Source organism: Orbicella franksi, chromosome 4 (genome assembly GCF_964199315.1).
Source record: "Orbicella franksi chromosome 4, jaOrbFran1.1, whole genome shotgun sequence".
NCBI classification, from domain to species: domain Eukaryota; kingdom Metazoa; phylum Cnidaria; class Anthozoa; order Scleractinia; family Merulinidae; genus Orbicella; species Orbicella franksi.
Window position 1 is genome coordinate 19,773,091 of NC_138148.1, and position 11,869 is coordinate 19,784,959.

General features: G+C 39.9%; 1 protein-coding gene across 1 annotated transcript; it reads right to left on the bottom strand.

The window, feature by feature from the left end:
* Positions 1-406: 406 nt before the first annotated feature.
* Positions 407-3,644, bottom strand: LOC145483676 (uncharacterized). Its single transcript, XM_081462216.1, has 2 exons — positions 2,888-3,644; positions 407-930 (listed from the first exon to the last, which is right to left on the bottom strand). The coding sequence occupies exon 2, from the start codon at positions 905-907 to the stop codon at positions 446-448; it is 462 nt and encodes a 153-aa protein (XP_081318342.1). The 5' UTR covers positions 908-930; positions 2,888-3,644; the 3' UTR covers positions 407-445.
* Positions 3,645-11,869: the final 8,225 nt, after the last annotated feature.

Genomic DNA, 11,869 nt, shown 5'->3' on the forward strand with positions numbered 1-11,869 from the left:
CGAATAATCTTGAATCCTGGAATAAATTATACGATTAGCGTAGCCCAATTAGATTGTCTGCTTGGTTTTTTACGGAACCAATGGCTGCAACGATGTCGAATTTTGGGCTTACGAATTTCGTAAGGAAAACCTGTAGTTTAGAGGCTGAAACTTCGGTGAGAGGCTAAACTTAGTGTGAGGTTTCTATTGGCGTTGAGAAAAAAATGAACGTTTTAGGAATGATCTCCTTTAATGAGAAAAAATGTAAACAATGACCCCAGTAAAGGTTCACCTATTCTTTAAAAAAGTTCTTCTTCAATGTCGACAACACTTCTCTTTCAATGTTGACAGTGATACACCCCAATAAGGTGAAATTTCATGAGAAAATATGTTGAACTAACGAGAAGGACCGTTTGACGCAAAACCATAAGCGAATTCATTACTTTAATCAACGAGTTTTCGAGTCTTACACAACAGTAACCCATGCATATACAAAAAATAACACGGCTGAGACTCCAGCTTTACTGGCAGAAGACGAGCTTCTGGTGCATCCACCACCAGGACAATCTAGCGTGCAGTCTTCGGCATCACACTTGAGGTTGCATCCCCCACCGTTGCAGATTAGATGGCAATCTTTTACGCCAGCTGGACAGGTCATGGTGCATCCACCTCCAGCACAACTGAGCCTACACTTTTTAGAATCACATTCACTGTCGCAGCCTCCACCAGTGCAAAGTTGATCACAATATTTGAGGTTCTGTGAGCAGGTCATGTCGCATCCTCCTCTGACGCACTTAAGCGAACATTCTTCAGCACTACACGCAATAATGCATCCAAGGCCGCCGGTGCAGGTTGCGTTGCTGGCAGAGGACAGCGTGATCCCGATAAGCATAAGTGGCAACAGAGTGATGAGCAGTGGCAGCCCCATTCCTCCAAGAGTAACTGACAAATCTACGATATAAATATCATAACATTTTTAGTTTATTCAATATACGTAGTATGCTTTAGATGAGGTAACTGTTATAGTTTTGTTTGAATGAGACTGGAGGCTAAATGAAACGTTAGGTTTTTGAGTTAGCCTCCAGCCTAGTCATGTCTAATTGTAGGACAGGAGAGATGAAGGAAGAATTTATAGTTTACACTTTTGCTTTAGGGACAACAACAACAACAACAACAACAACAAAAAACAGAAATTAACGAATTCGGGTATTGGTTTGACAGTAAATCAGTTTTACTATTTTTTACTGAAGCAAATCAAGTCGACTAATAAAAAGCTCACTACGCACTCTACAAACATAAACCACATTAGAGGATGTCGCACCAGTTGAGAAAAATACACTGGAAGCTTTTCGCACAATACCCAGCTAAAGAGAGATTGTCCGGGGATAACAGGAGTCAAAGTCACTGCAGAGAGTGATTCGAACGCCATTGTCTAAGGAGTTGACAAGTCCATGGGGATAACAATTACTCAAGACAATATTTCCACAATCAAAACGCTCCACTTAAGATTATAGTAAAGTTCAGATGTAAGGAATCGATTTTACTCTAACGAAAAAAAACTAGCCAGCAAGAAAGCGAAAGACTCAGATCTCGACTTGAATACCAACAGCAACATCCAAAAAAAAAATGGCTGCTAACATAATGGCTTAGAGCACTGTAGGTAGAAACGCTACAGAAATCGATGTCACAGTTTGAATGCACAGGTTTTAATCATGGTGCGCATAAGCGCGAGAGTGAATAAGCGTAATTATGGGTGTGTGCGATTCAACTGAAAAATAAACGAGACAAAATACTAAAGTACAAAAATATAACGACAAAAACTGATAACGGAGTAAAATAAACTTACAAACTGTGGCGACTCTTCAACAGGATAAACTCTTAGACTAATACTTCAAAGCTCACAACAGTGAAATGCAGCCAAGAAAACGCGGTAGAAACTAGTAAAACTTATCTGCAGCGGCTAACAAGCACTGACGAAAATGAATACAAAACTGTACATAACGATGATCGCTTAAGTATTAATGAGTAGGTTACATAATCCCCAGGGGTCACAGGGAAATGTGAAAACTCAGACGCAAAGAAAATTGCAGTTGCTACAAGTACTGTCATCTGTTGGCATGGACAGTCAACATCAGAGGATTAAACACACTTCGCCAAGTTGTTAAAGTAGAGCCCACTTCTGAATCTCGCGGGGAAAATAATAACAATGTGTGTCTGAATAGTGTCAATTGTCGGAGATTAGAATGAGCGTGGTCAAAGATTTCAAACGCTTCTGTCTCTAATAGATCCTTTAGGTTTCCAAGAAACAGAAAAGTAAAGAGTTTGAACTTCGTTTTAATTTTAAAGCTTGATTTTCACTAGTAAGGAAACCACAGAGTCCGTGCAAACAATGAGAGTTAGAAAGAGCCGCGGAATGTGCAGGTTTCGCAGTGTTTCCATAGCCGTCTAGTACTTAATTCTGCTTGTGAGTGCTTTGCGGAAAATCAAGCTTTACAGCTTTATGCCATTGACTTTTTGAGGGGCGTCGTACCAAGACCATGACTTGTTAAGCCTTCAATACGTCTAGATTGCAACAGAAGGTAACAAACAAGGCATATAACTTACTCAAGTGACGAAAGATTCGTTGCGGACTGCACTAGTGACAATTTTGAGAGCATATTTGAAATTTAAAAGCTATTTAAACTGTAAATATGATGTTAATAGTGAATTCCAGTGAAATCGCCAGCTCATTGATCTATTAACTAGGCCGCTATTTTCCAACACTCTTACATTGAGCAGCAGAGTGTATAAACGGCCGAGAAGTTAAAAAGCCGGCAAAATGTTTCGCACAACCGAAATTTAAAGTTATAACACATGTACCTTTACGATGTAACTGAATAATAGAAGTACAAACAAATTGCTGCGTTACCTTTCCAAGCTGATAAAAGCCAAAGCGAAATTTTCAATCAGTACACCGAAACCTTGTGACGAAGTGGCAGGCTTATTACGTAATAAATTACTCGTTTTTTTGCACCGTCATTCTGGAAAACAACCTTTAAATAGACCAATTTCGATATATTAAAATTCAACCTAACACAATAGACCTCAGCACGAGACCCTGGGGAATAAACCCCACAAACTCTGTAGTTATTCACCAGAGCCTCGCACTGAGGTCTATTGTGTTAGGCTGAATTTTAATATATCGAAATTGGTCTATTAATGCTGCACGACTAGTAGAAATGTATTTATGCTCGTTGCGTTCTCTTCGTTGGTATTTTTGGTTACGTAATGCGTAACACATTTGGGCGGGTTTTTCGGAGTCTTTTGTTTGTCGTATTATGTCGTGTCTTATGTATGCGTGTCGACAGAAAATATTTTAAGAACGCCTGCTAGCACGTGAATTCAAACAGTTGACAAGTCAAATGAACATCCATCGAATATTCTAGATTATTTTTTTCTCAAGCATCTTAGCGGGCCGGAATCCTAAATCCTCGAATTTGATTGGCTAATCATACGCACGTGACCGGTCCAGCTTTTTACGATACGGCCCACGGGCCGGTTTTTTTCCCGCTGTCTAATTTTCGCCCCTAAACTTTAGCGGTAATCGTCAATCTTTTGCCTTTTTTACACATCCCTCGACGATTAGTCAACACAAGTTTATCTCTGTTCACTTTAAAATGGCAAGGAAAGTCACTGTGAGTAAATTCAATTGAGTGTTTTGAAGTTGTGAGAGTTTGCTCAATTGTCTGCAGCTTGGCGCTGTAATGGCGCGTAATCCTGTATTTCTCTCGCCGTAAAATTTGAGTCAATTTCAGTCGAGTTTACCCCTCTGATCGTTGCTGTATTTAGAAGAATTTCTGTGGAATACACTTAACGAATTTCCTCGCTTTCTGCTGTGTAATTTACGGTAGAAAAGTGACGAAGTGATTTTAAACGCAACGACTGACAGAAATTGTTTTTGTACTGAAAACTTCAAACTTCGCACGAAATTTCACACCTCAAAAACAATTTTGGAGAACTCAACTGGTGAAATAAATGCAACTAACACAAAGTAGTTCGAAAAAAATCTGTTTTTTAATACATCTTTCTTTGTTCACTATCTGAGTTACTCGCTCGTTGCCAATATTTTTTACAAATCGTTAGTAGACGGCGCGCAAGCCGATTCAATGACAAGAGTTGCGTAAACAAACCCATTTGTAATCTGTAAAACCAATTTACTGCAGGAAAAAAAAAATAAACATGTTATTTGCCGGCTTACGGGCAGGCCTCGGGCAGCATTTTCAAGCCCGAGGTCACAGTTTTTCACCATACGGACCGACCGTAAGCCGGCAAATAACATATATATATCAGTAGAATCCGACTGATGTAACAAGTTTCGCGTGCACGTGACATTTTTATTGAATAAGTACTTTCAATTTTACTCTTTTGAGAATTAGTATGTGAGTTAGTTCGTGAAGTTCGGAAAGGAAGTTTCGCAAGAAAGTTCAGAGAATTTCGAAGCGAACCTGGATTGAGACGTAATGCGTAGAAACCCGTATTAAGGCTTAGGAAATAGCACGACGCTGTGAAATTCTGAGGCAAAAAGTCAAGATTAAAACGTGGAATTTTCATATTATCTCAATACGCTCATCACGTATTCATCTTCACTTTAGGACAGCTCAGTGACTAGCTGTTCTAGCCTCGTTTTTTCAGGAGGGACCACTTGGACCCTCACGACGCGGGTTTTGTTCTGGGACCCCCTCGATCCAGTTTTGTCGTTTATTTTGTTTTTCTTGTCGTTTTCTATTTGCTTCAGTTACCTTTAATTTTTTCCTGTTTTTCCTCGCCAGATGTTCTAGCAGCAGCTGCTGAGAGTTGTGGCACACAGTGTTGCAAGAAGCTCTTGTTCTCTGCTTTCAATGCAAGAGCTGACAGTACCGGTATTACTTATTGCACATCTTTTTGTAAGTTTAAGGCTTGGTGTTCAAATCACACTAGAGAGTCCTCGTTTCTCCCCGCTACACCCATTACAGTTTCCTTATACCTCAATCATTTGCTCGAATTGTCGCTCAGTGGTTCGACTATTCACAGCGCCCTTTATGCAATTAATTCATAAATTAGCAGGTTTTGAAGATGTGAATCTTTGCGACAAGTTTCTTGTTAAATCGATTGCTGAGGCGTCAAGTCGTATTCCTCGTGGGCCTGTTAAAAAGGCGGAGCCCATTACCCCGGAAATCATAGGCTTGATTTTTAAGCACGGGGGCAGTAAACATATGCTTGACGTTAGGTTTGTCTGCATGTGTGTACTTGCCTATGCGAGTTTTTTCCGTATTTCTGAGCTTTTATGTATTAGAAGGTCTAACATTCTCACTGAAGACTCGTAAGATTCAAGTTGTGGAAGTCAGCAATGCTGATAAGTACAGGGAGGGTTCCTGGGTGTATATTGCCAAAACTGGGAAGTTCACATGCCCGTCTGTACTTACCTTACTAAATATTTAGAGGTGGCCAGGATTCCTCCGTCTTCGCAAGGCTATATTTTCAGATCCCTTGGGTGTGATAAGCGTTCTAAGAATGACATGCTCTTTTCTAAGCACCTCTCTCCCGGAAGAGCGCCAGAAATTCTCAAGGAAAAATTAGAAGCTATTGGAGTTGACTCTTGTGGATTTAGTAATCACAGCTTTAGGTCCGGCGGAGCTACAGCAGCTGCACATCTGAATGTTCCAGATCGTCTCTTTAAAGTTCATGGCAGTTGGAAGTCTGACTCAGCTAAGGATGAATATGTTCGTGATACTGAGTCGACTCGCGGCTCTTCGTGCCGATGAATATAGGGATATAAGTCTGTCATTTTAAGGTCGAATACTATGGGCACTGCTGTACCTATTCCTCCTTTACAATAAATTCATTGTTATTGTACCACATTGGTGTGTTTTATGAGTGTGAGTTTAGAGCATAAATAAGTTATTTTGGGTACGCAGTTTAGAAAATAAGTTGTGTTAGTTATTATTATTCATAACAAAGTCACGAAATCAACTTCAACAAACCCAAGCTCATTTCTTTACTCTTACTGCAATCGCATTAACAAACGCTTATAGTTAACAACAGTCGAAAATCGAAATCATGCTCCACAAGATGGGAGTGTGAGTGGTTGAAAAATAAAGAATTTGTTCTTTGTTTTAATTTTAAAGCCTGGGTTTCAGTTTTAAGGAAACCACCAGAGTCCATGCAATCACTGAGAGCCGGCTATGAGAAGGACTGCATTTGAAGGTTACGCAGTGTTTCCATTGCCGTCTTGTTTTTAATTCCGCTTGTGAGTGCTTTGCGGAAAACCAAGCGTTACGGCTTCATGCCATTGACTTTTTTTTCGGGGCATCGTACCAAGACCAAAACTTGTTAAGCTTACAATACTTCTAGCTAACAAACAAGGTGGGTGTGATAATAGGTTTTTGGCCTGGGAAAACCTGGGGGAACTGTCTTGCTGCGGGGATACCGGGATCTGTTACCAGAGGCATCAACAACACTGAGAACCTGAGTCCAACGGTAGCGTTTTAATCCAAGAACGTCACCAAAGAATATTTTACAAGGCACGACTATTAAAGCCGAAAACACGATTCTAAAGGATTATGTAGAGTTATTAAAAAGCCTTAATTAACAATCAGATTATGAGCTCGAGATTTCTATGAGGTGATAGTTGATTCGGCCTTCGGCCTCATCAACTATCGTCCCATAGAAATCGAGAGCGAATAATCTAATTGTCTTAGTAGAATTCTAACTGAAATTAACGCATGTAACGGTCTTCAATTATTTTTCAACGCATTGCTGAACTTTAAGCTTTAACAAAATCGCAAATTTGCAGTTGTTTACGCGCGCGCAGCCGTTTTTTCAATAACTTATAGTCAAGTTTTTATAGTCAGAAAACCGTTAATATCCTTCTTTCAGTCTTCTCAGAAATTTAATTATCCATTTACATCTAAACTTTCTTCCAAAACTTCGGAAAAATTACAACAACGTCGCATTTCATGGACCACCGACAGCCACTGCACTCTAATGGCTGATAGTATACTGGTAGCTCAGCCAATCAGATTGCAGCATTTGTATTAGTATACTAATAGAATTCTACTAATAAACATTAGTATCACCCAACTAGTGGACTAATGCAAATCCTGCATTTTGATTGGCTACGCTACTAGGGGACTGTTAGCAATAGTCCTGGAGTACCGAAATGGGCTCAATTGAGCGTGACGCTTTCTTAATTTCGTTTTATTCCCAAATAAATATTTCTTCGACTTGCATTTGCTAACTTTATTATTGCCTTTTCTGTCCGACTAGTTGTAACTCAGAAATGCAAAACGAACAAAAACAAATATATCTACATTGGATTTCTATTTTTTTTTTGACAGCGACAGCGAATATGTAAAATGAATTAAATGATCTGATTTTCTCCCCTCGCATTCCTCCAACCTTATAAGTAATACCATTTGAATGTTAATAGCGAAGCAAAAATATGTTTTTTTGTTTTGGTTTTAACTTTGTGTAATCTTGTATTTGATTTTTGTGCCTGGACCGCGTTACAGTGCCTCGTGTATAACATTAAAAGATATCATACTGCAGCTGAATTTTTGCATGGGTACAAAGTATATTTAATTAACCGAGTACAAAGAACTTATTGGTAGAATACTGGCGCGAGGTCTCATCATCCCAACTTTAACGAAAATTATTAACTTGCTGTGTTAGAAGCATATCATTCTACTGAACAACATTGTATTGGAGAAGCTTTGTTGAGAATATTTGCCTCATTAGCATAAACCATACAGTTTCTGATGGAGCTAGCGAAACATTAGACAGGGCACTGCTCCATTAACTGTCCTAAGGAATTTGGGCCGATGTTTCGAATAGTTTTTGTGCGACGCGGATTTATAAACTTAAAATTTTACAAAGAATGTGTGAGCTCATTTAAGTTTTGCCACCCAGAAATTTTGAACACGAGTTTCTCCTCGAATATTACACCCAAAAAGCTAAAAATTTCACCAATTACGAAGTTTCACAAGCTCTTTTTGTTTGTTTGTAGTCAGTTCGTGCCTAGCATGATGCCTTCTCTACGCAGTCGTATCTGTCCAAGGAGAAGGTCACTCAAAAAGCTTACTTTTTTGTCTTCACCTATATAGCAAGTAAACATTCAGCTTTTCCACTTACCGAAGTTTCAGTCTCTGAAGTGCCTGCTTTCCTGAAAAAATTCGTCTCGAAATAAGCGACTTTTGCAGTCCGTCATTTTGAAACTGTACTTGGCAGCCACGCCGTGTTTACGTGACGTCATAGTCTGCAGAACAGGCGGTTTAGCGGGGCAGAGAGATACACGATACACGAGCGCAGAGCGCGCCCACGAGCGCGAAGCGCGAGGCGAAAAAATTCGCTTGTAGTCACACCATTGTTTATGCTCTTCCAGCCGTTCGCCTGGCGAACGGTTTTTGCTGATTGGTTGTTTTAAGCCACGTGACGTCAGACGCGAGAAAAAAAACAAACAAACAAAAAAAACACAAAATGTGTTAAATTGGGTGACAGGCCTACACGGGCTCCTACGGCTCGTGACATTTCTACATTTGCATTCTCTTATAAATTCCAGCCTCTCCACCTTTTTCTTTGCTCGTCATTTGTTTCTGAAGGATACTTTTTTATCAGGAGGACTTTTTTTATAAGCAGAGTTGAGCCGTTTGACCGTTAGAGGTCAGAGCTCTGCATGGTTTCAGCTGTTATCTATCGCTTTGAAGAGTTTAACACACCTCTGTAAATTTGCCATGTTCCGAGTTATAACGTGTGGTTTGCTTGCTTCATTTCCATTGCAGAAATGTATGTGGTATCTCTTTTTAATTATTCGCTCTGGAGGGACAAAGTCGGTGATCATGTTGATTACTTGCGTTTGAAGTTGTGATGCCGGGCCCCGTTTTTAGATTAAAAGTGTATTAAGTTATGTGGCTTGTTACCACGGATCATATTTAGCTTTGTCAAAGTTATGTTTTTTCCATCCTGAATCTGCTCGAGCTTATCGTATCCTGAGCTCAATGTTTAGGTATATACCTCCTTTGTTCGTTCTGGCACCACATCATTTACGTCTGTTGACTGTTTTGTGTCATGTATATATACATTTGTATTTGTAAATAGTTTTGCTCGAATTGAGTCCGACTGCACATTGAGAGATGGTGTTAATTGTTTAATTAGCAGCATTTCATGCACTAAACAATCGAACTTACTATTAGCGTGACATCGCATATGTAATTACGAAGTATGTTAATCTTGAGCGAATTTTCTGACAGTTTATCCTTTTGCATTTGAACTTGAAAATGGTGTCACGATGTGACCGAAATGATATTCTTTCTTATCGATAGTTTTTTAAAAAATATGTATATATTTGTAAATTGGTTACTTGAGACATTTTTTCGCGCCAATAAATTGAATTGTTATGGTCCTCTCTCATTCTTTCATGTCAATCATTTCAAGGGGACGGTAAAGCATAAACATTGGTGTGACTACAGGCGGATTTTTTGCTTCTCGCGCTTCGCGCTCATGGTCTCTGCTCTCTGCCCTGCTAGTCCGCCTGTTCTGCAGACTAGTGACGTCATTCCGTCCGACCAGGAGCCATAATCGGGGACGGAGACCGTAAGCGCGCGCCATTTCTAGTATTGGGGCTGTCCCCATGATATGGGACAATTGTTCTATTTTTAGAACAAATTGCGCCATCGCCTGTGGCACACGCGCGTACATGCTGCGAGGATTTTTGCGGATGTGGCGCGGGAGAAATGGCGTCCGAAATTCCAGAACTTTTTCATGTTTTTGGCCCACAACTCAACGCGTTTACGTCTGTTGGAATTTTGCTTAAATATTTTCGTCGTAAGCTGCTCCAGTTGGAGTGAAGTAAGACAGTGTCGAATTTAGGTATGTTACGCTTTAAGTTTATATATATCGCTGACCAAGTTGTGTTCCGATGCTTCTTTTACATGAGCTGTACATCACTCCACTGTAAATTTCACATATGTTGAAGATTAACAGCTTTTCCAAGACACAGCTAAACACTAGCTGGATATATCTAGATATAGCAGAGCTTCAGGACTTTATAGTTTCCTAGCTCCTCTTACCACACGCTTGCGAGGAATTTGCCAGTCTATCGCGACCGAAAAGTAAAACAAAACAATTGATAGTTTGAGTTTCGCCTGAATTGTAAGCAACGCTTGATGCTTCACCAAGGCCCAATAACTTTACGTCTGTAGATACTGCTCAGTTTTATTTGTGTAAAAATCCAGTAAATTGTCTTTTGTCGATGAATGAGAGCGTCCGCTGATGCATGTTTTGTACAGTCAGTAAACATAACAAATTCAATTGTACTTCCGCCGCACTTTCGTGTGAAAACGTACATCGAACTCAAACAATAACTCCATAGTTTTTAAATATGTTTAAGACTGATAAATGTTTGAGAACATAAAGCTAAGCTGAAAATATGTGAATAAAGCAGAAATAATCTTTAATCAACTTCGAATAACGATTTCGATTTTGTTGATCTAGTTATCAAAACTCCTTGTCTATTTTAATTTTCGCGGTGTAAAATTTCACTCTGTTGAGGAAACACACATGATGTTAGCAGCCTTTTTGCGTTCGTGAAATTTGTTGCAGCATCTCAGCACAAAAGATAACGAAACAAATCTTTCTCAAGATTTGTTTACAATTGAGGACACCGACTCGGACTTGAAAGTGGACGAGCTGCACTATGTAAATGAGCTAGTTGTACGCGACGGACTTTCCTTTCAAAAACTTTTGCAAACTCGCCAAACATGCAGAAACAATAAAAAACCACGAAAAACAGGTTTTGGTTATGAGTAAGCATTGTCTGAGAAACTCACAAATTAACTCGATACCAGAGTAGAGAGTTCTCTTGCTATATTGTTAAGGTGGCTGGTACCAGTTTTCTCGCGCGGGGAGTAGATCATCATCGTGCGTCACGCGTGAGTAACACGCACGATAAAGGCGGAAGATCTAAAACCCGAAGGACGAAAGCAAATATGGCGGCGCGCGGCTTTTTTCGAGCAAGGTCACTTTTGTACTGTTAGAGACGAAATTCGCATGTAAAGGAGGCTTTACCTGCTAGAACAGCTTGAGTCAACTCTGTGTTTTTAAGAAAAATTGTTTCGGGAACTCAATGTTTCCCAAATTTCAAAGGCAACTCGATCGATCGTGACAGCCACCGGGAGCATATAAAGGACTCGCAAAACATAGCAAATCTACCCAGAATATTTGTGTAAAAATCCTGCAGAGTAAGCCCAGGACGTTGTCTTAAACGACAACTACAACTGTAAATGATGTTTTAGCAGCAACCAAAACAAAACGCCTTTTCAGAGCCCGCTCGCCCGCGCGGGCACGCGAAGCAGTCAGCGGTAGTCAAAACGGCTCATGAGCAACTGCTGATCAGGAGGGAGAGGTCAACTTTGCTTCCGTGGCCATGCGATTGCGCGCCCGATGATCTTGGCCATTATGACGTCACTCGTGAGCCGGTCCGTGAAGTTTCAATGGCCGCTAAAAAATGATACCAGAAAAGTTTTTCATCTGATGATTGCTCAAAGAATTTGAAAGAAAGCGATCAACAGCCCACAGGAATAAGATAACCTGTTAGTATTATGTCCAAAAATACTTTGAATTTCAAAAATTAGTCGTGAGAAGGCACAAAAACACGCAACATTTCGAGATCGCTCAATTGAAAACGCGATTGAAAAATGAAGCTTTGCGCCTGTTTCTTGGGCGATATCTGGAGAACCCAACGATGAACAACACGAACACAAAAATATGATCTTGATATGGTTTAAAACGTTTGAATGGTGATGAAAACGAATCATTAAACCTATGCATAAAAATGATCAGTGGGTTTAAACCCATTATTTTGTAGACGATAGCATGG

What these genes read in the sequence shown, in the direction of transcription:
- LOC145483676 (XM_081462216.1), bottom strand. Translation starts at nt 907, where the DNA reads ATGGGGCTGCCACTGCTCATCACTCTGTTGCCACTTATGCTTATCGGG.